At 43.3% G+C, this 21,308-nt stretch overlaps 4 protein-coding genes across 24 annotated transcripts in view; 2 read left to right on the top strand and 2 right to left on the bottom strand.

The window, feature by feature from the left end:
- LOC125428587 (zinc finger protein 883-like) overlaps window positions 1–21,308 on the top strand; it is a 1,608,225-nt gene that overhangs the window by 567,275 nt on the left and 1,019,642 nt on the right. The gene's annotated exons all lie outside the window — the stretch shown is intronic.
- Window positions 1–21,308, bottom strand: part of LOC125428534 (zinc finger protein 345-like) — a 770,962-nt gene that overhangs the window by 444,335 nt on the left and 305,319 nt on the right. The window lies entirely within an intron of this gene.
- Window positions 202–21,308, top strand: part of LOC125428701 (zinc finger protein 883-like) — a 30,143-nt gene continuing 9,036 nt past the window's right edge. For 3 of the 4 annotated variants that reach the window (XM_048489250.1, XM_048489251.1, XM_048489249.1), the window contains exon 1: window positions 20,029–20,292. Coding sequence is in view for 1 of the 4 variants with exons in the window: in XM_048489252.1 (XP_048345209.1) it covers window positions 237–1,251 (1,015 nt within the window). In the remaining 3 variants the exon portion in view is untranslated. Of the gene's footprint in view, window positions 1,252–20,028; window positions 20,293–21,308 lie in introns of those variants that run through there. The other variant, XM_048489252.1, reaches the window with a different exon arrangement.
- On the bottom strand, window positions 7,706–16,371 carry LOC125428690 (zinc finger protein 501-like). 4 transcript variants are annotated; one of them, XM_048489218.1, is made up of 7 exons: window positions 16,289–16,345; window positions 14,722–15,250; window positions 13,724–13,772; window positions 12,427–12,494; window positions 11,909–12,035; window positions 8,704–9,318; window positions 7,706–8,619 (listed from the first exon to the last, which is right to left on the bottom strand). In XM_048489218.1, exons 2-7 carry the CDS (start codon window positions 15,136–15,138, stop codon window positions 8,222–8,224), a joined length of 1,674 nt encoding a protein of 557 aa, XP_048345175.1. In that variant the 5' UTR covers window positions 15,139–15,250; window positions 16,289–16,345; the 3' UTR covers window positions 7,706–8,221. The 4 variants fall into 4 exon arrangements, with proteins under 4 accessions (XP_048345175.1, XP_048345174.1, XP_048345173.1 ...); XM_048489217.1 differs by having other exon boundaries at window positions 7,706–9,318; window positions 14,722–15,236; window positions 16,289–16,371; XM_048489216.1 differs by having other exon boundaries at window positions 7,706–9,318.

Below are 21,308 nucleotides of genomic sequence, written 5' to 3'. Positions count from 1 at the left end.
CTGAATACCAAGAAAAAATATATGAAAGAAAGAGAAGGATTGAGTGTTCTATGTGCGAGAAAAGCTTTGCTAGTACATCAACTCTTAAAGTGCACTGGAAAACACACACAGGAGAGAAACCATATAAATGTTTGGAATGTGGAAGGAGATTCTGCCATAGCTCAGCTCTTATTGTTCATCAAAGAACCCACACAGGTGAGAAAAGATATAAATGTTTTGAATGTGGAAAAAAGTTCATGCAAAGTACAAATCTGATTTTACATCAAAGAATTCACACTGGAGAAAAACCATATAAATGTTTGGAGTGTGGGAAAAACTTTTGTATGAAGTCAAGCCTTACTATGCATCAAAGAATCCATACAGGAGAGAAACGGTATAAGTGTTTGGAATGTGGAAAGAAGTTCATGCAGAGTACAAACCTCATTTTGCATCAGACAATACACACAGGAGAGCAGCCATATAATTGTTTGGAGTGTGGAAAGAGCTTTAGTAAGAAGTCAAACCTTACTGTTCATCAAAGGATCCACACAGTGGAGAAACCATTTAAATGCCTGGAGTGTGGAAAAGGCTTTGCTGAAAGTGAAAGTCTTATTAGACACCAAGGAATTCATGAGGAGGGACAGCTATTTCCTTTCCTTGAGTCTGGAAAGGGATTGCAGCAAAACACAAATCTCACTGCACGTCAAAGAACCCACACAGGTGAAAAACGCTATAAATGTTTGGAATGTGGGAAGACTTTTATGTTGAGTACAACACTCCTTATACATCAAAGAACCCACACTGGTGAAAAACCATATATATGTTTAGAATGTGGAAAGAGCTTTATGCGGAGTACAACCCTCATTGTACATAAAAGAACCCATACAGGAGAAAAACCATATACATGTTTAGAATGTGGAAAGAGCTTTATGCAGAGTAAAAATCTCATTATGCATCAAAGAACCCATACAGGTGAGAAACCGTATAAATGCTTAGAGTGTGGAAAGAGCTTTATTCAGAATTCAAGCCTTACTGCCCACCAGAGAAGTCACACTGGGGAAAAACTATATGACTGTTCAGAATGTGGAAAGAAGTTCACACGAAATGCAAATCTCATAATACATCAGTTACTCCACACAGGGGAGAAACCATACAAATGCTTGGAATGTGGAAGGAGCTTTACTCTGAACAAACGGCTTATTAGCCATCAAAGAATCCACACAGACGTGAAACCCTTTAAATGCCTGGATTGTGGGAAAACCTTTAGTCACAGTATAAGTCTTAAGAGACATAAAAATATGCAGACAGGGGAATGTAAAAAGGGCTTTACTCAGACAGAAAACAATCCAAAAACTCAAAACAAGAAGAAACCATATCAATGCCTGGAGTGCCGAAGTTGCTTCAGTCACAACTCAAACCTTCTCAGACATCAGTTAATCCACACAGGGGAAAAGCCATTTAAATGCCAGGAATGTGACTCTTGCTTTACTCAGCACTCAAACCTTATGAGACATACACTCATTCACGCTAGGCAAAAACAGTAGAAAACCCTAGACTAGGGGAAAGTTCCTGTCAACAAATAAAGAATTCACTTGGGCGAAAAGAGTTTGCATGTAACTGTGAGAACTGACATGGAGGGAAATTCACAAATGCTTTTTTATGGGATGTTCATTGAAGTGTGCAAAGAAATGGAAGTCCCATTTAGTCTGGGTTCTGGGAGCCTGGAAAACCTTGTCACCCTACTTTACAATGCTGCTCATTTCCCTTGGTAATGTACCAAGCTTTTCTCTCACGGTGTAGTTGTTAAACTGTGGGTCTAGAACCTGCAACTCGAATCTGGGACAAGTGGGTAAGAATCCCCTTCTCAGTCATGGAAGCCTGCAAGGTAACCTTGAAACTCTCACTTGGGGAGGGCTGTGGCTCAATGGAATAAACTCTGCTTTGCTTGCAGAAGGTCCTCGATTCAATTCCTGGCAACTTCAGTTAAAAGAACAAAGCAGTAGATAATGTGAAAGATTCTCACCTGAAACCCTGGAGAGCTGTTGCCAGTCTGAGTAGACAATTCTGATAGACAGATGGTCTGATTCATTATAAGGCAGCGCCGTATGAGGCACTGGTAAATCTGTGAGTATGTCCTACTAGATGGATTTGCAGATCTAAAGTTATGCATCTGCATAGCCACTGGGATTCTCTGCCTAGTTGCTACTATCTGTTTCTCTCATGCCAGCTAGTGCCCCAAGCAATTTCTGTCCGGGGATGTCTTATCTGCTGCCCAATCCCTTTTATTGCTCTTAGATAACGTGGTGTATTTACAGAGATCAGGCTTATGAGCTTTCAAAATATAAGGGATTTTAATAAAGAAACATAAAAAGAGTACACACCATCTGTCTAAACATCAGAAAGAGCAAGGATACAAATCAAAGGTGAATACATTCATTTCCCTGTTGTGGGGAGAGGAAGGGAAGGAGTTTGTAAGTACCTTTGGCCGTTTCTGCACGGTCGCTAAAACACCACCGCAAGAATTCTGCCGAAAGCTGGGAGGCGGAGGTCGCTCGACGCCGTATAGCTCTCCGGAGAGCGACCTCGAAACCCGGTAGTCGGCGAGGCGTCTCGGCGATGGAGTTGTTCCCCTTCCCGTTCATTGCGCTGTCCTCAGTCGTGGAAGCCTGCTGGTCGTCGGCCCTCGGCTTCATCGCTGCCCTCTTCCTGACCCTCCAGGAGGTCGGCGAGGACAGCTGAGCAACATGGCTCAATCGCCAGCAGGCCAACGACGGGACAAGGTGAGTGGGACAGGGAAGGAACAGCGTTTGTTCCTGGTGGTGCTGGTAAAAGCGTTATCCACGGGCTGAACATCGCTGTTGCGGGAAAACAACCCTTTAAAGGGTTGTTTTTCAGGGCGCCTAGACTTGGGCCCTGAGGGGAGCGATGTTGTCCGAGGCGCTGCTGCTTAGCTTAGCAGCCGCCAGTCTTGAAATAGGTCCCTGGGAGCGGTGCTTTACCGTTCCCTGAGCTCATAAACTTACGTCTTGAGTATGAAACGCCTCTGAGACTCTTTTTTTTTATGCTTGAAGAAAAGCCGTATAAATCCAAACTCTTCCTCTTTTTCTCATCTCTTGCCTTCCACTCTATACTTCTAAACTGTGTTTAACTGTAATAGGCTAGTAAAACTTAAAGCTGCAGCATTTAAAAGTCCATCTGTGAACCTCTGTGTTCAGAGATGAAACTTCTCTCAGTGTCCCTGGCTGCATGATTTGAAACCAAGTTTCAGCCACTGTTGAGACAGAATGACAAAACTTCAGATTTGCAGGGAAAGCAAATAGGAATTAGTCCTATGCCCATGGGGAGGAGAGAGCTCCTGGAGAGAGCTGAATCTGATCCCTTGTTGGCTAACTAGTGGCACAGAGTCTGTTTCTTAAGCCTTAGAAGATGACAGAAAACATAGATTGGGCTTTGTGTGTATGTATGTCTATTTATTTCAGAAAGATAGCATTACTTTAAGACCAGCTTCTCCTGTACAAACCTACACGCTCACATCCTCAGTTCAGGTATAATTTTAATTGTGGTTTCATTGCTCAGATTTTTTTTTTAATGTTCACTGCCTTGTGGACTTTGATTGGGTAGGGAGAAAAGGTAAAGGTTGTTACAGACACACGGGGTGGTGTCAAATCACAACGTTTATTAGGCATACTATGTTTACAGAGTGGTTTGCCATTGCCTTCCCCAACCATCTACACTTTAGCTCCAGAAAGCTGGGTACTTGTTTTACTGACCTCAGAAGGATAGAAGGGTAAGTCAACCTTGAGCCTGCTACCTGAAACCAACTCCATCAGAATCAAACTTAGGTCATGAACAGAGGTTTGACTGCAGTACTGCAGTTTACCATTCGCGTCATGGGGCTCAAGGTAGCATAAAAATGTTTGAAATGCTCTACCAAATGAGACCAGGGCCCCGTGGGACTTAATTCCACAGGGGCTGCAAGATGGAGCTTTTCTGCCAGACCTATAGTAGTTGTCACCCACCCTTGGGCATGTTGTAGCATCATAGGCTTTTTAAATACATTATCATCTTGTTTTTTACATTATCACTATCTTGTTTATGATGTTTTATTGTTTAAATGATATTTAAATTCAGGGGAAGGGTGGCATACAAGACTAATAAAGAAAGAAATGTAATTATATGTCTTGGAAGCTGCTCTGAACCCACTTTGACAAGGAGAGTGGGGTATTAAAATAAATAATAAAATTATTTTGATCTGACTGTTGGTGGAACATATTTCATGGATATTGTAAACTTGGGTGCATATTATTTATTGTATTGTCGAAGGCTTTCACGGCCGGAATCACTGGGATCCTGTGTGGTTTCCGGGCAAGTGGAGTATATATACCTGTGAGTAAAGGTCAATAGGTGAGGGCATCTGAATAGGAGTGGCCTGGCAAGTGAGTAACAATGGAGATAGCAAGGTCAATAGGTGAGGCATCTGAATAGAAGTAGTCTGGCCTTTGTTCCCTTTGATCATCTGTAGTCATCCTGTGCCTGTGTGGAGCTGATTAATCACTGTCTTGCCTCTAGTGTTTTTCAAAACTGGCAGCCAAACTCTGTTTATTTTCATGGTTTCTTCCTTTCTGTTGAAATTGTATATACTCCACTTGATTTCCTTTCCAACTATCAGATCCTCTGAAGATGCCAGCCACAGATGCAGGCGAAACGTCAGGAGAGAATGCTGCTAGAACACGGCCATACAGCCCAGAAACCACACAGCACCCCATATTATTTATTGTTTTCACTGCTTTTTTTCTTTGTAAGACTTTAGCACCTATAATAGTGGAGGATACCCAAATTGCTCCTAAGTACTTGGTTGATGTAGGTGGGTAAATAGTTGTGAACTTTATAATGAGTTCAGCAAATTTCATCTTCTCTCTTTGAAGTTTCCTGTCTGAGAACATGCAGTATAGGTTTTAATATCGTGTATGTCCTTCAGTAATGTCCTATTCTTCTTCCTCTATTGTATGTGCTTATCTGGCATTAGATTTTATGCTAATTCTAATTTGTTTTTATAAACACAACCCTCATTCACTTTGAATAAACTAGTTAGATCTTATTTTAAACTGTCTTTCTTTGTAACATTTGCTCCCATCCGCCCCCAATGCCTGTCTGTTGTGAATATAAAACCTAATAAGATTTATTAGATGAGGTGAGCTCTGATTCACTAAATTTATGGTCAAATTAATTCTGTTAGCCTGTTAAATGTTTGTGATGGTAAAATAAATGGTTCAAACAGGAGCGAGGTTTCCCAACTTGATTCCAAGTTTTGCATGTTTTAATGTGTTCATTAAGTTCTTGGGAGCTATTGTTGGCTAGTCAAGGATGTAAGCTTCATATATTTCACAAAGAAGGTGTTTCTTTTGCATGAGGAAAGTTTTGTCATGTGAAAATGTTTTCTCTGGTACTAGTTGGCATAAGAAGAGAGACGGTGGATCAGACAAGTGGTCCATCTAGTCCAGAGTCCTGTCTCACACAGTGGCCAACCAATTCCTCTGGAGGGCCAACAATAGGGCATACCACCTGAGGTCTTCCCCTGATGTTGCCTCCTGGTACCGGGATCCAGAGGTTGACTGCCTCTGAGTGTGGATGTGTTCTCCCCCCACCCCCTTCCCCAATCTCCTTTCAACCTCTCCCATCTTTCCTTATTGCTTTGCACTCTTCTAAGATCCACTCCACGCTCCCCTCAAAGCCTGTCTCTGCCTACATTCTCTTATGGACTAGCTCCAATTTCACCCTGCATCTATCCAGGATCTGGCATGTTCCAAAATGCTCCATGCAGCAAGTGTGGTTTCATTGATGGCTGTTCAGTGAAGGGAATTCACCCACAGCCGGTTGTAGTCACTCCTTCAGTGGAAATAGCCAAGAGCTAACATCAGAAGCTCCTGAGTCAAGGCACCAAATTCTGGAAGGTTGGATTTCTCATTCTTGAGCTGGCACCCCATTCCCACTTATAGGCCTAGGATCTTGCGATAGATTTTCCCACTGGGCCGACATTTTCCAGATAATCATCCAAGCCCTGGAATAACACCTGGTGGAACTGAAGTGGAAGAGTGGTTAGATTCAACAAAGGCACTCTTCAGCCTTGGCAAATTTTAGGATTTCTGTCAAGACAGTCCATCTTGACTGGGGCTTCATGCCTGGAGCACAGTTGTGAGCCTGGTAACGTCAAAGAGAGGACCAGTGGTTGGGAAGGGGGAAGGCTGTGACAGAAAAAAAGTGCCTTGACTTCTCCAAGGTAATTGAAAACAGGTGGGGGAGGAGGGAGTCTATGGGGACAGGAGGGGTGTCTAGTTTTCTGGATGAGAGCCAGTATGGTGTGGTGGTTAAGAGCAGCGGACTCTAATCTGGAGGATTGGGGGGCTGACGCCCCACTCCTCCACATGAGTGATGGACTCTTATTTGGTGGACTAGATTGTTTTTCCCACTCCTACATTCCTGCTGGATGACCTTGGGCTAGTCACAGTTCTTTCTGAACTCTCTTAACCCCAACTTCCTCACAAGGTGTTGTTGGGGGGAGAGGGAAAGAAGGAATCTGTAAACTGCTTTCAGACTCCTTCCGAGATCTGATCTGATGAGATCAAACTATACCAGTGATGCCAAACCGGTGATATGTGTATCAAAGGAGACATGCCACAGCATTTTGGGTGACACAGCAGCATTCACCAATTCCTGACAACTACTCTCCCTGTTTTAGTTTGGGTCATTTTTGTAATTAATTGACCTTTCTTTATATAATACATAGCACCACAGATGACTGGACTGTATTTTTTAAAATGAAAAATTGGGTGTTTTTTTTGTTCGATAAGGGAGGGTGACACTCCAGCAGAGTCAAGTTAGACATTTTCCAAATTTTTGACATGCTGAGCCCAAAAAGTTTGTCATTGTTGAACTGTGCCACCTGCCCTCCCCAATGCAGAGCTATATGTGATTCAAAATTGGCTACCAGATTCGTTATGGAAGTGAGAGTTACAGTGCCAAAAATTAGGGGAATTAGGACCTTCTGGTACAGACCATCTTGACAACATTCTTCTATTGCTAACAGAAGCAAAAGTTTACTCCCGAGAACCCAGGGGTGGCAAGCACACAGGTAAGAACGGTAGAAAATATCCACTCAGTTACAAAACAAAGGGTGTTTAGCCATTTCCCTGATCTGTCAGAGCCTGTGTATTATAGCCACCAGAATGGCAGACTAGGATCAAAACATTCAGGCCTGAACCCCCAGACCACCTAACAGGGATTATAAGCAGGAGCAAGAAGAACAAAGGAAGGTGCTATCAGTCCACACTGGGGAGAAAGGCAACACAAACGGGAGAGGGATGATATCCCTCCCATACAAAATAAAGCAGATTTAAGAATTCTCTCTGAGGTATCAGTCAGTGTTGTGCAGTGGTCAGAGGGTCTGTCTAGGCTCTAGGAGATCCAAGTTCAAATCCCAGCTCTAGCTCTTGCTGGCTGACTGTTAGGATAAAATAGAGAAGAAAACGACGTAAACTACTTTGGGCCCCCACTGGAGAAAAAGATGAGGTATGATGCTAGTTATAAATAAGATGTTAGATACAGATTGTCATAAAGGATGATTGCGCTGGCCTTTAGCTCATCCATTATAGCTATCACTCTTTTGGCAGGAGAAAAAACTGTTCACTCAGGAGACAAACTATCATCAAATATGGTTAGCTGAGCAAGCAGTCCTAAACAGGACAATCAATCAACCCTAAAGGTCTGTGACAATCCTCCATAAGTTTTCTTCACAGGGGAGGACAGATAACTCGCATGTTGTAATAAACTTTATTTCACATACTTTAGCTGAGAATTCAACATGCCTTAATCAATAACAGTTCAACAGTTCAACACAGGCCTGATTTGACACAAAACCTCTAGATGATGATCTCTGGAAAGGTTGGGCTTGAAGCTGAAGATCTGAGATTGCAAATGCCTTAACAGCCCAGGTGCTCAGGAGCAACAGCCGCAGAAGGCCATTGGTTTCACATCCTGCATGTGAGCTCCCAATGGCACCTGGTGGGCCACTGCGAGTAGCAGAGAGCTGGACTAGATGGACTCTGGTCTGATCCAGCTGGCTTGTTCTTATGTTCTTAAGATATTGCAATATTGTAAACATTTATACAATTTCTCCTCTGCATGAATTCTTTGGTGTATCTTCAGCTAATTGTTTTGAGCAAAGCTCCTTTCATATCCCAAGCATTTATGTGGTTGCCTCCCGCTCTGTGTGGATTCGTTGATGGATTTTTAGCTTGTCACTCCGAGCAAAACTCTTTTCACAGTCCAAGCATTTATATGGTTTCTCCCCAGTGTGGATACGTTGATGGATAATAAGCCGTGAATTCTGAGCAAAACTCTTCTCACACTGTAAACATTTATGTGGTTTATCTCCAGCATGGATACTTTGATGGGCAATAAGGTGAATCTTGTGAGCAAAGCTCTTTCCACACTCCAAGCACTGGTATGGTTTCTCCCGAGTGTGGATTCGTCGATGAGCAACTAGGTTGTCACTCCGAGCAAAGGTCTTCCCACATTCCAAGCATTTATATGGTTTCTCCCCAGTGTGGATACGCTGATGGATAATAAGCTGTGAATTCTGAAGAAAACTCTTCCCACACTGCAAGCATTTATGTGGTTTATCCCCAGTGTGGATGCACTGGTGGGCCCTAAGATCTATACTCCGAGTAAAGCTATTTCCACACTGCAAGCATTTATATGGTTTTTCCCCAGTGTGGATTCGTCGATGGGTAGCTAGGTTGTCATTCCGAGCAAAGCTCTTTCCACATTCCGGACATTTATAAGGTTTCTCCCCAGTGTGGATAAATTGGTGGATAATAAGCTGTGAACTCTGAGCAAAGCTTTTTCCACACTGCAAACATTTATATGGTTTCTCTCCTGTGTGGATACGTTGATGGATGATAAGCTGTGAACTATGGGCACAGTTCTTTCCACACTCCAGGCATTTATATGGTTTCCCCTCAGTATGTACACATTGGTGGGTATTATGGTTTGAACTCCAAGAAAAGTTTTTTCCACACTGCAGGCATTTATATGGTTTCTCCCCAGAATGGTTATGTTGATGTTTAGTAAGCTGTGAACTCTGATCAAAGCTTTTTCCACATTCTAAGCATTTATATGGTTTCTCCCCTGTGTTAATTCTTCTGTGCGTATCAAACCCCTGGGATTCAGCATCCTGAGAAGCTCTCTTCCATTTTGTTCCAATGTTTCTTTTCTGCTGTTTGTCATCAAATAGGCAGTGTCGCAGTTCTCCCTTGGACTTGTTCTGGAGCCCATTATCCTCTGGAATAAAGAGAAAAGAGGATGGTAAAGATCTTGAACTGAGTTTTTAAAACGAAGGTTATTAACTGCTCTTCATAACAAGAGAACAAGAATCATGTAAAGGGGAGACAAACCCTAGTCAGCAGTTGATGCTTTCTTGGAGGGTCATTCCATCAGATACAAAGTGGTTCAGTGGAACCTTCATGTTTAGAGGAAGCATCTCTCTGAAGAGAGATGTTTGGGATGTGCTGCTCTTCTGGTGAATCTTGCAGGGACTCTAGTTGATCACTTAGTAAAATAGGAGACTGGGCTAGATAGACATCTGGCAAGTCTCTTCCAGAATTTGAACACAGAACTGACTGTAATCACAGGACACAGTTTGGAGCTCAGCTTTACACCTGAATGAGCTCCAGACTTATAAAAGTTCATTGTAGTCTACTCTGTTGGACTCTAGATGGGTCTATAAAAGAAAGCTTTTAGCGAATGGTGAAACGCTTTTTAAAGCCAGATTAGTAGCTAGAGGTTTCAAACAAAATTTTCCTGAGGACTTTACTGAAACCTATGCTGCTACAGCTAGGTATGAATCCATCAGGTTGTGTTTGGCTATTGCTGAACAAAGGGGGTATGTCTCCAAGCAATTAGATGTGTGTACCGCCTACCTGAATGCAAAGGTGGATGAGGAGATATATATGAGACCACCACCTGGTTACAGGTGTAAAACAAATAAGGTTTGGTTACTGAAACGTGCTCTTTATGGTTTAAAACAATCAGCACATATGTGGAGAAACCATTTAGATGACCTGTTGGTGAAAGAGGGTTTTCAAAGTTGTGCCACTGATTCCTGTGTCTATAAAACAGGGAAACCAGGTGCTGAAACGTTCCTAGTAGTGTGGGTCGATGACATCATAATCCTAACAGAAACCGAAAAGGAACTGAACAAAGTGTTTCAGACTTTAAGTAAACACATTAAAGTGCGTGATCTAGGTGAAATAAAATCCTACCTAAGTATGGAATTTGTACAAACTGCTGAGGGTTTATTACTGCACCCAGAGAGTAAAAGAAAAGAGCTCTTGAAGATGCTGTGGCCACAGATGCAGGCAAACATCACGCAGCATTGAACACGGGCCATGACAGTAGGTTTCCTGAAGAACCAGACAGGACACCCTGTAGTGATTCCGGTCTCTACAGAAAGGCCATGAAATCGGGCCTTTGACACAATACATTGCTTCCATCAGGAGTCAGGATATTTCACATGCTGTCAACGTACCCAGTAGACGATGCCAACAACCAACTGAAACAGACTGGACTGGGGTAAAAAGGGTACTGAAATACCTTAATGCAACTATGTCTAAAGGTTTACTGCTGTGTCCAGACCAAACTACCAACATTGCTGGATATGCAGATAGCAGTTTTGCGAATGAAGAGAACAATACGTCTTGTACCGGGTATGTGATAACCTACGCAGGTGTACCCATTTTATGGGCATCATTTAAGCAAAAACTAGTAGCACAAAGCAGCTGTGAGGCTGAATACAGTGCTGTGAATTTTATTCTTTAGACATGTCCATGGGTGTTTGAATTAGCTAAAGACTTAGATCATTCAGGCAGAATTTAGGATTTTATTCAATGACTCTCAATGTTGTATACAGTTTTTTGAAGGCCAACAAGTCTGTCGAGACCAGAACAAAGTATATAGGAGTACGCTATAAAGAAATCAGTGTGTATTAAAGCTGAGCACTGTGTAAATATTTCCTGCCAGCCTGAGATACAAACAAGCCAGCATTTTGTTCTCCATTAACCTCTATAAAACATGAAAGAGGCGCAGAGTTGTTGGGTATAACTGATGCATCTCTGAAGTAAGTCAGCCATGTTATGGAATGTAAGGCATACACTAAATTGATATATGTGTAAATGTAACTGTTAATGTGATAAACAAAAATGTGATGTAGGTTTTGCCAAGCATCTGGGAAGGGGTGTCAGGAGCTGAAGGTATAACAGCTGCATGGCAAAACTCTTGATTGCCTTAATGGACTGCTGAAGGACTAACTACAGTCACCTGTTAGCAGTCAGCCAAAGGGAATGACTAAGCATGATTGCATCAGCTATATATATGAGTCATGTGACCTTTGACTGTACTAGCCATAGGCTAATTAATGTATTATAGTGTATATAAGTAAGCTAACTCAGTTAAGCGTGTTCCTTGCTGGGGACAGGACCTAAGCCGAAGGCTCTGTCCGGTTTAAACTGTATATATTGTATCAATGCCAATACATTCTTTCTTTGCATGAACTCCCTGGCTCCAGTGGTTATTGCCGCACTCTGTATATGCTCAGTTGCGCCTACACTGTCAACTCGTGTCACCACTCACTTCCACCACACCAATAAGCAGTTCACCTGCTGATCTCCCTTTTTCTTCTGGGACCTGTGCAAGTGCTTCTTCCACTGCTTCTCCAGCCTTTTCTACCGGGGATATGAAATTAAGTTTGGGAACCAGAAGTCCTTCTTGGGGCAAAGAAATGAACCAGTCACTTCCAGATATTCTGACTGTAAGAAATATTCAGATTTTAAAAGCAGGCTATATGTCGGTGAATCAAGGGAAATGAGAGCCTTACCCAGAGAAGCCACATTCTGACCATTTTCCTTCATGACTTCCTCGTGAAGCCTTCTTTGGTCCGGATCCAGCAGAGCCCACTCCTCCTCAGTGAAATGAATAGACACCTCCTCAAAGGTCACCAGACCCTGAAAAGAGAAACAAAACCCCTCTGTCTTCACAGATAATGTAAGAATTCTTCCCCTTCTATAGTCAACCCAAAAGAAATACAATAAGCCTCCATCAGGCATTTCATCTTCTGTACACTAACCAGCACAGATATCAGCTGAAGAAAAGCGATAGAGGGAGATTCTCCTCTGCCTAGGGAGGGTGTAGAGCAGGGGTAGGGAACCTGCGGCTCTCCAGATGTTCAGGAACTACAATTCCCATCAGCCCCTACCAGCATGGCCAATTGGCCATGCTGGTAGGGACTGGAGTAGGCAATGGTAGTTCCTGGAACATCTGGAAGCCCACGGCTCCCTAGTTCTGGTGTAGGAGGTATGAAAACACACAAGGGCATGATCATAGTTCTGCACTTACCTGACCTGGTTGGCTGGAAGCTGTTTTTACTCTGCCCCAAAGAGACGGCAAATAATGTATGGCATTACCTGGAAGGATAAGAGGGTCAATGGAAAGCATTCTGTACTTTCCAAATACTTTGTGTTTTACTTATTTTTGGGGGGAGGCGAGATTCCCCTGGTCCTGGCTATTGATAAAAACTATCCCTGCATCCTTCTTTCAGATAATTATTTACTTCCACACTTTTACCAAATCTAATTTTGAGCCTGTTATCCTATACAAAACCACTGTCCATTTGTCTGACAGGTCAGAATTGAGAGAATTAATAAGAAAGAATGTGAAGTGCAAGAAACAGGCAGTTGTAAATCAGAAATGCAGCTGCCAAATCTCAGAATCTCTGAATGTGGGCAAAACCAGGACAACACTATTAGAGAGGGCAGTGGGCAGTGATACATCATCTGGGTTATATTGGCATGTCTTCTTCTGAAATTTTCCTCCATTCTACAAACCGCCATTCAACAGACTTTCATTCTACAAACCTATTTCATTCTACTAGGAATCTTTGTTGTTAAATTCAAACAGTCTTATCTAATATTCATGTAATCCACTAGTTGGATTGTCTGCTGTTTCTTTTTTTGTCATAAATAGATTCTGCCTCCTGTCCTGGTTAAAAAGGCAGAATATAAATGAAAATATTGTTATTATCATTAAAACATAATAATTGTTATTGATCATAATAATCACAGAATATTAAATTCACTGAAAACCATGAACCTCGTGATGTCATGAGGCCAAACATGGGTATTTACAGGATGATTTAAGTTCAGTTTTTGACAAGATTTCACCTACTTGGGCACATTACACCCAGTAAGATACAACATAGTTTTAAAACCACTGTCATCTTCCACCAAACTCCTTTTGAGATTTGTCACCTTTAGACACTCCTTGCCCCATGGAAAACTGGCAAAAACTCTTGATTTAAATGTATTGGAAGTTACCGTATTATGGCATAAGAGCTCCTGAGAGCTTATGACTTCATAACTCTTTCTATTGGCCCAATGCACCATTTTCTCAGTTTTTGACATAATCTTCATCATTTGAATTCAGAGGCAGTTTTCTATTCAACTCCATTATTGGGTTCTGTCCAATTCTCCAACAGTGATTTCAAATCAGTTCTAGGTTTTTCACTTCCCCAAACAAAATTTTCAAACTGAGAATCTGGAATGGAGCATCTTTTCTACAGATGACCAGGGTGCATCAGAGCAGCAAACCTACACTTGAGGCCATCCAGTGGGAATTACACCCCTTTCAGTCTTACCTGGAAATGTTGCTCCATAAAAACACTCCCATGGGATCCTTTTCTGCACCTGAAACAGAAGTGGAGATCCCAGGAATGAGAGACGGATGAGAAAAGAAGAAGAGTTGGTTTTTATATCCCGTTTTTCTCTACCATAAAGTGGCTTACAAACTTTTTCACTGAGAGAGTTCTGAGAGAATTGTCACTGGCCCAAGGTCACACAGCAGGCTTCATGTGTAGGAAGGGGGGAACAAATCCAGTTCATCAGATAAGAGTCTGCCGCTCATTTATTTATTTATTTTATTTAGATTTTAGATTTCTAGGCCGCCTCTTCCCCGGAGGGCTCGAGGCGGCTCACAACATGGCTGTTGTCAACAGCAACTCAAACGACATAACTTAAACATATTAAAACTCCAGCAGCAGTTACATACAATTTAAACAATTCAAGCAGTTTAAAACAGTTCAAACAGGCACCCGTTCCTAAAGCTAAAAAGCAAGGAAAAAATAAAAGGAAGAAAGGGAGGGAACAGGTGGGCCCAGATGGAATCACAGCAGGCCCGACCAAGATGACAGAGGATGGAAATTGGCAGAATCATGTGGAGGCAAATGTAAAGTTGACCACTGGGCTAACTAATTTATGGCCTGGAGCAATTATTCATCTAATTTGGAACTAAAATTAAAGAAACCGAAGAAGAGCTGAGAAAAAGAGGACTCTGGCCTTCCACCTTTGGACAACTCCTTCACTGGGACTTCAACTACAAAATTCAAGCTGGTTCTTAAGATAATGAGTTGCGGCTGTGGCAAAAGATAAGGGGTCCGAATAAGCTTGAAAGTGATGCCTCCAAACACCCCAATTATACTACCTGTGGAATTTCAGCAAAACAGCTTTTCATGAGAAGAGTTACAGAAGGACAGAACTTTTTCTAAGATAGCTCTGAACAACAAAATGGGAAGTGTCTTACCAAAAGTTCAGTTTCTCCACACCACCACCACACACTACCTAGATGAAAACTTCTCACCTGCTGGTCTTGATTCTGGTCTTCTGCCTGGCTCAAGAGGAAGCCCTCTGCCAGGGCCACCGCCTGGGAACTGGTCTCCGGCCCGCATTCCCTGACCCAGCTCCGCATCTCCGGAGGCAGGATGGCCAGCAACTGCTCCAGGATCACCAGGTCCAGCATCTCCTTCTTGCTGTGCCTTTCCGGCTTCAGCCATCGCTGGCAAAGATGATGGAGCCGGCTGCAAACCTCTCGGGGCCCCTCAGCCTCCTGGTAGTGGAACTGTCTGAATTGTTGGCACTGCTCATCTGGAGAAAGGACATCTCCCAGGGTCTTCTGTACTGCTCCTTCCCAGAGTTCCCTTCTGCTCCCAGCCTCCGTGGCATCGACTTCCTTTGATTCATGGACAGCTTGGGCAGCTAAATCTGGCTCCCTCCTCATCCTCCCTTCCCCTCCGAACGGCCTTCACCTGGACCAGTGGATTGGATTCCTCCTCCACCAGATTCTTCTATACAGGCAAGTAACAGATTTCTGACTACCTGCAAAGTCAAGACTGAGATTTTATGTGGGTGTTTGTATATATAGACACATATGTATGAAATCTGCCTCTGAAGAAGTGAGCTCTGATTCAGGAGAGCTCATACTAGACTCAAGACTGTCAGTCTCCTGGACTTCTGTTTTGTTTTGCTATAATGAACAGTGAAATGAGTTGATAGGTAACTGAAGGGAACAAGTAATATAGTAATATAAACACCAAATTAGAGCTGGGAGATGCAGGTTCAAATCCCCACTCTGCCACAAAAGTCAGATACTCTTAGGCTGACATATATCTTACAGGGTTGTTGTTGCCTGAACAGGAGAAGGGGAGAACATGGCAGGTCACTTTGGGTGCACACTGGGAAGAAAAATGATATTTTTAAAACAAAAGGAAGATGGAGAGCCAATTCAAGAGAGCAGTAGCTGCCCAGATAGCATAAAGAAGTGCTGAATCCCAAGATAGGCTTTTGAGAACTTGTTGACTCATAAAGGAGCCAGATTGTCCCAGGTGTCTGTGACTGCAACAGGAGATGCAGGTTTATAGAAACAAAAGATTTTGTCTTAGTAAAGGCCACTCAAGTGTGCCAACCCACAGAAAGCACCCAGTAAAGAAGATTTGCTGGCAAGAATAAAAAGACAGAACTGCGTCTTCAGTAAGACACAGAAGAACAAGGAGTAAACCCTTCAAAAATCCAAGTTCGCTCTTCCAGAACAAACAGAATGAAACTTGCAGCCTTCTGAGGCCATGTCTGCCCCACAACAAAGCCAGTTTTATGGAAGAATTACAACAAATGCCAAAAGAGAGCCATTTGAGGAGAGTTTGGAGACAGCAGCCAAATGCACAGAAACAGACAGTTCTGCCTAAAGACAGCAAGTGAGAAAACTCTGAAACAGCAAGTTAGAAAATTCTGAAAAATGGTTAATGATGTCAAGATTATTGCTGAATTGTGGAGTGTGGGGGGTGAATACTGGAGGATCCTTTGCAACACCCCACCCCGCCTATTCTTTAAACCAGAGAAGCATTTTGCAAAGGCAATCTTCTCTTATTGCTTACCTATTTTAAAAACAAAACCCACCAGAACTGCCCCCCTTCTCCTTCACTTAACAGTACTAGCAAATTTCCAGGCACTTGACACAATGGAGCAGGAAGTGACTATGCCAAGTTAGGTGGTCTTTGTTGATGCCTCTCTAGGAATTCAGACTCCTTCCATTTAACTCTTCCATTGACTCCTTACAGAGGGCAAAAGGACCTCCTCTTTGCTTCGCTTTGCCAGAGGATGAGTCAGTTTTGCCCAGCAGGAAACAGTGGCAAAAGGAGAGCAGGATTTTACCCCTTTTTCCATCCCAGCTGATGCTCATTCTTGCCTCCAGGGAGGGATCCTGAGGCTCAGAAGGGGAAGAAGGAAGACAGCTAGTTTGGAGTCAAGGAATGTGAAATAATTCCTGTATATTTTGGAAAACACCATCTCCTGTATCCTAAGAAAAGTGTGGAGGATGTAGAGAAGCATCTGGATGTAGAGAAGCATTCACTGTCTTGAGCCACACAGTGCATTTCCCAGGTCTCCGACTTTGTAATGGGTTGTGGTTTCGTGTGAGGTGATTTGGGGAGATGTGACAGTCCCCCAGATGTGCATGGGAGCAAGTCCTGTTTCAAAATCTAGGTAGCCACTTCTAACCTGCCCAGAACTTTTTCTTGACATGTAGTTCAAAGGTACATATTATTATTATTATTATTATTATTATTATTATTATTATTATTATTATTATTATTATTATTATTACTATTACTATTATTATTTATTGGATTTAATGAACCGCCCACCCCTGAAGGGCTCTGGGCAATGTACAACAAAACAATAAGACAATACACAATAAATAAATAAATAAAATTCATAACAAACTCTATAAAACACAGCAGCAGCATTACATATCCAGTAAATAATAGTGGTGGTGCTATATAAGAAATAATAACTTTATTTTCTCTCTGAAAATGTTAACTGTTATTGGAAAGAAAATGTTAATAATTCTTTTTTTTACTTTGATTATTTTCTTCTCTCCGAATATTCCCGATTCTCTCAATTTATTTTTCCTTATTGAAAATACATTGTTATCATAAGATTAGAAGAAAATTAGAAATAAGTAAAATACAGCTTAGTTATAAAACAAATGTTTAGAATTATAATTATTTTCTTTAAAAATATGTTTGTCTATGATATAGTTGCGCATCAGAATAAACCAAGAGAGATCCCTTCTCAACTCTCCCAGAGCACCAGTTCCTTGCACCACCGACCCCACTCCAAGTTATTTCTGCACCTCTCAAATGGATTCCGCAGAGCATATTTATAACTGTGATGGAATAGTACTGTAAAACTAGCAAAGTCACACATGACTGTGAAAAGCATCTTTGCCTTTTGATCTCCTGGAGGGAGGACCCCCCCCCCCCCCACCCCCCCCCCCCCCCCCCCCCCCCCCCCCCCCCCTCCCCCCCCCCCCACCCCCCCCCCCCCCCCCCCCCCCCCCCCCCCATCTCCCCCCCCCCCCACCCCTCCCCCCCCCCCCCCCCCCCCCCCCCCCCCTCCCCCCCCCCCCACCCCCCCCCCCCCCCACCCCCCCCCCCCCCCACCCCCCCCCCCCCCCACCCCCCCCCCCCCCCACCCCCCCCCCCCCCCACCCCCCCCCCCCCCCACCCCCCCCCCCCCCCACCCCCCCCCCCCCCCACCCCCCCCCCCCCCCACCCCCCCCCCCCCCCACCCCCCCCCCCCCCCACCCCCCCCCCCCCCCACCCCCCCCCCCCCCCACCCCCCCCCCCCCACACCCCGCCCCCCCCCCACATTATTATTATTATTATTATTATTATTATTATTATTATTATTATTATTGATACAAAAACACATAATACTTCAGCAAACAAGATCAATATGTTGATTTTTGTATTACATCACACGTCCGACACTTCCTAAAGATCCAGGACTTCTGCGTGATGTATCATCGACACGCGCGGTGGCAGAGCTCTAGGGTGGCCTTTTGCAGCTGACATGGCGGTGATTTTGTCAGCGCTAAATGTTTTTAAGTGTCGCTCAAGATCTTTAGGCACTGCACCCAGTGTGCCGGATCACCACTGGGATCTACCTTTACTGGTTTGTGCCAGAGTCTTTGCAGTTCAATCCTTAAATCCTCATATATCGCGGTAAGTTTTTCCAGTTGCTTCTCATCAATCCTGCTGTCACTCAGGGAATCCAGAACATCAACTATCCACCAACTTTCTTTTTTTCCGTACAATCGTGAGGTCAGGGAGTATTGTGTTCCAAAAAACTTTGTCAGTCTGAAATTCGAAAGTCCCAGAAAGTAGTTTTACGCGTTCATTTTCGTAGTGACCTTTTCATAGGTTTGTGATTCCAATTCCGCTCCTTGTCACAGGCAGATGGTAGTTGTGGCACAAGTTCCAGTGAATCATCTGAGCAACAGTATTATGCCTCTGCTTGTAGTCCGTCTGCGCGATCTTCTTGCAGCAGCTAAGTATGTGATCTATTGTTTCGTCATTATTATTATTATTATTATTATTATTATTATTATTATTATTATTATTATTATTATTATTATTATTATTATTGGATTTAATGAACCGCCCACCCCCGAAGGGCTCTGGGCAGTGTACAACAAAACAATAAGACAATAATACACAATAAACAAATAAACAAACAAACAAACAAACAAACAAAATTCATAACTTAAACTCTATAAAACACAGCAGCAGCATTACATATCCAGTAAATAATAGTGGTGGCACTATATAAGAAATAATAACTTTATTTTTTCTCTGGCCCCTTCTGCACACGCAAAATAATGCGTTTTCAAACCACTTTCACAACTGTTTGCAAGTGGATTTTGCTGTTCCGCACAGCTTCAAAGAGCACTGAAAGCAGTTTGAAAGTGCATTATTCTGCATGTGCGGAATGAGCCTCTGAAAATGTTAACTGTTATTGAAAAGAAAATGTTAATAATTCTTTTTTTACTTTGATTATTTTCTTCTCTCTGAATATTCCCGATTCTCTTTATTTTTCCTTATTGAAAATACATTGTTATAAGATTAGAAGAAAATTAGAAATAGGTAAAATGTAGCTGTTATAAAACGAATGTTTAGAATTATAATTATTTTCTTTAAAAATATGTTTTTCTATTATCTAGTTGCGCATCAGAATAAACCAAGAGAGATCCCTTCTCAAGTCTCCCAGAGACCAGTTCCTTTGCAACCACCGACTCATTTCCAAAGTGCTGGATTCTCAAGATGGGCCAAAAAAACAGCAGTGTGAAACAAGCGCAAGCCAAAAGGGTTTAAAACGGTGTAAAAGGGTTTATACTGTTTTCACACCGTTTTCACACTGCTGTTTTTGGCCCATGCAGAATCAGCCCAAGTTATTTCTGCACCTCTCAAATGGATTCCGCAGAGCATATTTATAACTAATTGCAATCGTTATCAATGAATTCGTTTTCCATTAATAAAAAGGGGGAAACGATTTCGTTTATAAAGACTGCAACTCGTTCTAAATATGCTGTGCGGAATGAGCATCATTTTTTCTCCAAAGCAATTTGCAAAGCAAACGCCCCCTCCTTTGCAGAGTAAAGGGGAAAGGAAGGTCGCCGCTTCCACCGCGCCCCTTCCAAGCAACGTCCTCTTTAGGAATCGTGGGTCAGCACATTTGACCAGCACAAATGGTACCTAAAGGAAACGAATTCCTAGAGAGGCATTCAAAGAGGGGATCTGGTGGATCCGCTTCCTGCTCCGCCCCACTCTGGGGGAGGCGTCTGACACTTTGCCCCCTCCCTTTCGCCGGGTTTACCTCTTAAACGGGCAAACGTTTCTTCAAATAGGATTTTGCAACGGGGGGTTGTTGCCATGCAGCGGCCAGATCCTAAATCCTGTGGTCCTGAAGCCATCTCTGCGGCTCTGCCCTTCTGTCTTGGAAATGCAGGCGAAAGCAACAGTAGAGCCCAGTTCCCAGGCGGGGGCCCTGGCAGAAGGATTCCTCCCGAGTCATGCAGAGGACTAGACCCGGAAAGGTGAGAGGGATCCATCCTGATAGATCAGGGGTAGGGAACCTGCGGCTCTCCAGATGTTCAGGAACTACAATTCCCATCAGCCTCTATCAGCATGGCCAATTGGCCATGCTGGTAGGGGCTGATGGGAATTGTAGTTCCTGAACATCTGGAGAGCCGCAGGTTCCCTACCCCTGTGATAGATCCAAGGAACCCCGGTGAGCAGGCGACAGGATCATGCTCGGTGACGCTGTGGCTCAGTGACCCTGTGGCTACCAGTGAAGTGGGGCTACTCAGAGTCTATGCACCCTTTGGAGAGGGAATCCCCACTTAACAGGGGGAAGCTTCTTTGTGTTTGTTTACTTCATTTATACCCTGTTTTATTCCCTAGTGGGGACCCCAACTGGTGGTCATCCTTCTTGCTCTGCACTGTTTTATCCTCACAACAGCCCTGTGAGGTAGGTCAGGCTGGAAGTGTGCGGCTAGCCCAAGATCACCCATCAAGCTTCCATAGTTCAAACCTGGGTTGTCCAGGTCCTAATCTGAAACTTAAACTTTGGCTTTCTAGATTTCCCCTTCCCATGACCTACAGTTCTCAGAGCATGCTGATTTCCTCATAGAAAGCACAAAATGCTGGGAACAGTTGAGTATTGGTTTAAGGCAACAAAAGAAAAAGATAGCCCAGCAAACTCACAACTGCCAGGAGATTAAAAAAAATAAAACCTCTGAGAAATGCATGCAATCCTTAGCATCCCTGAATTTGGATTTAGGATATATGCTGAGACGCTGGCTTTGCTGAGAGCCAGTGTAGCAGAGCGGTTAAAGGGCCAGACGAGGATCTGAGAGACCCAGGTTTGAATCCTGACTCTATGTGTTATGTGACCTTGGACATTTCAACCTAACCTACCTGCCAGGGAGTGAGAAGAAAGCAGAGAATAGAACAATGTAAACCACTCTGGATCTCCATTGAGAAGAAAGGCAGAGTTTGACATTGGTAATAGGCCTCAGGTTGACATTGGCTCCAGGCGGAGTACTGAATT

The sequence above is a fragment of the Sphaerodactylus townsendi genome, linkage group LG03 (assembly GCF_021028975.2).
Source record: "Sphaerodactylus townsendi isolate TG3544 linkage group LG03, MPM_Stown_v2.3, whole genome shotgun sequence".
NCBI classification, from domain to species: Eukaryota; Metazoa; Chordata; class Lepidosauria; order Squamata; family Sphaerodactylidae; genus Sphaerodactylus; species Sphaerodactylus townsendi.
This window is presented reverse-complemented; position numbering and strand designations above follow the sequence as displayed.

What these genes read in the sequence shown, in the direction of transcription:
- LOC125428690 (XM_048489217.1), bottom strand. Translation starts at nt 15,138, where the DNA reads ATGAGGAGGGAGCCAGATTTAGCTGCCCAAGCTGTCCATGAATCAAAG. An exon ending in CTTCCAGCCAACCAGGTCAG is followed by an intron (nt 12,036 to 12,426) that starts GTAAGTGCAGAA and finishes TTCTCTTTTCAG; the next exon opens with GGTCTGGTGACCTTTGAGGA. An exon ending in TCAGAATGTGGCTTCTCTGG is followed by an intron (nt 9,319 to 11,908) that starts GTAAGGCTCTCA and finishes TCTTTATTCCAG; the next exon opens with AGGATAATGGGCTCCAGAAC.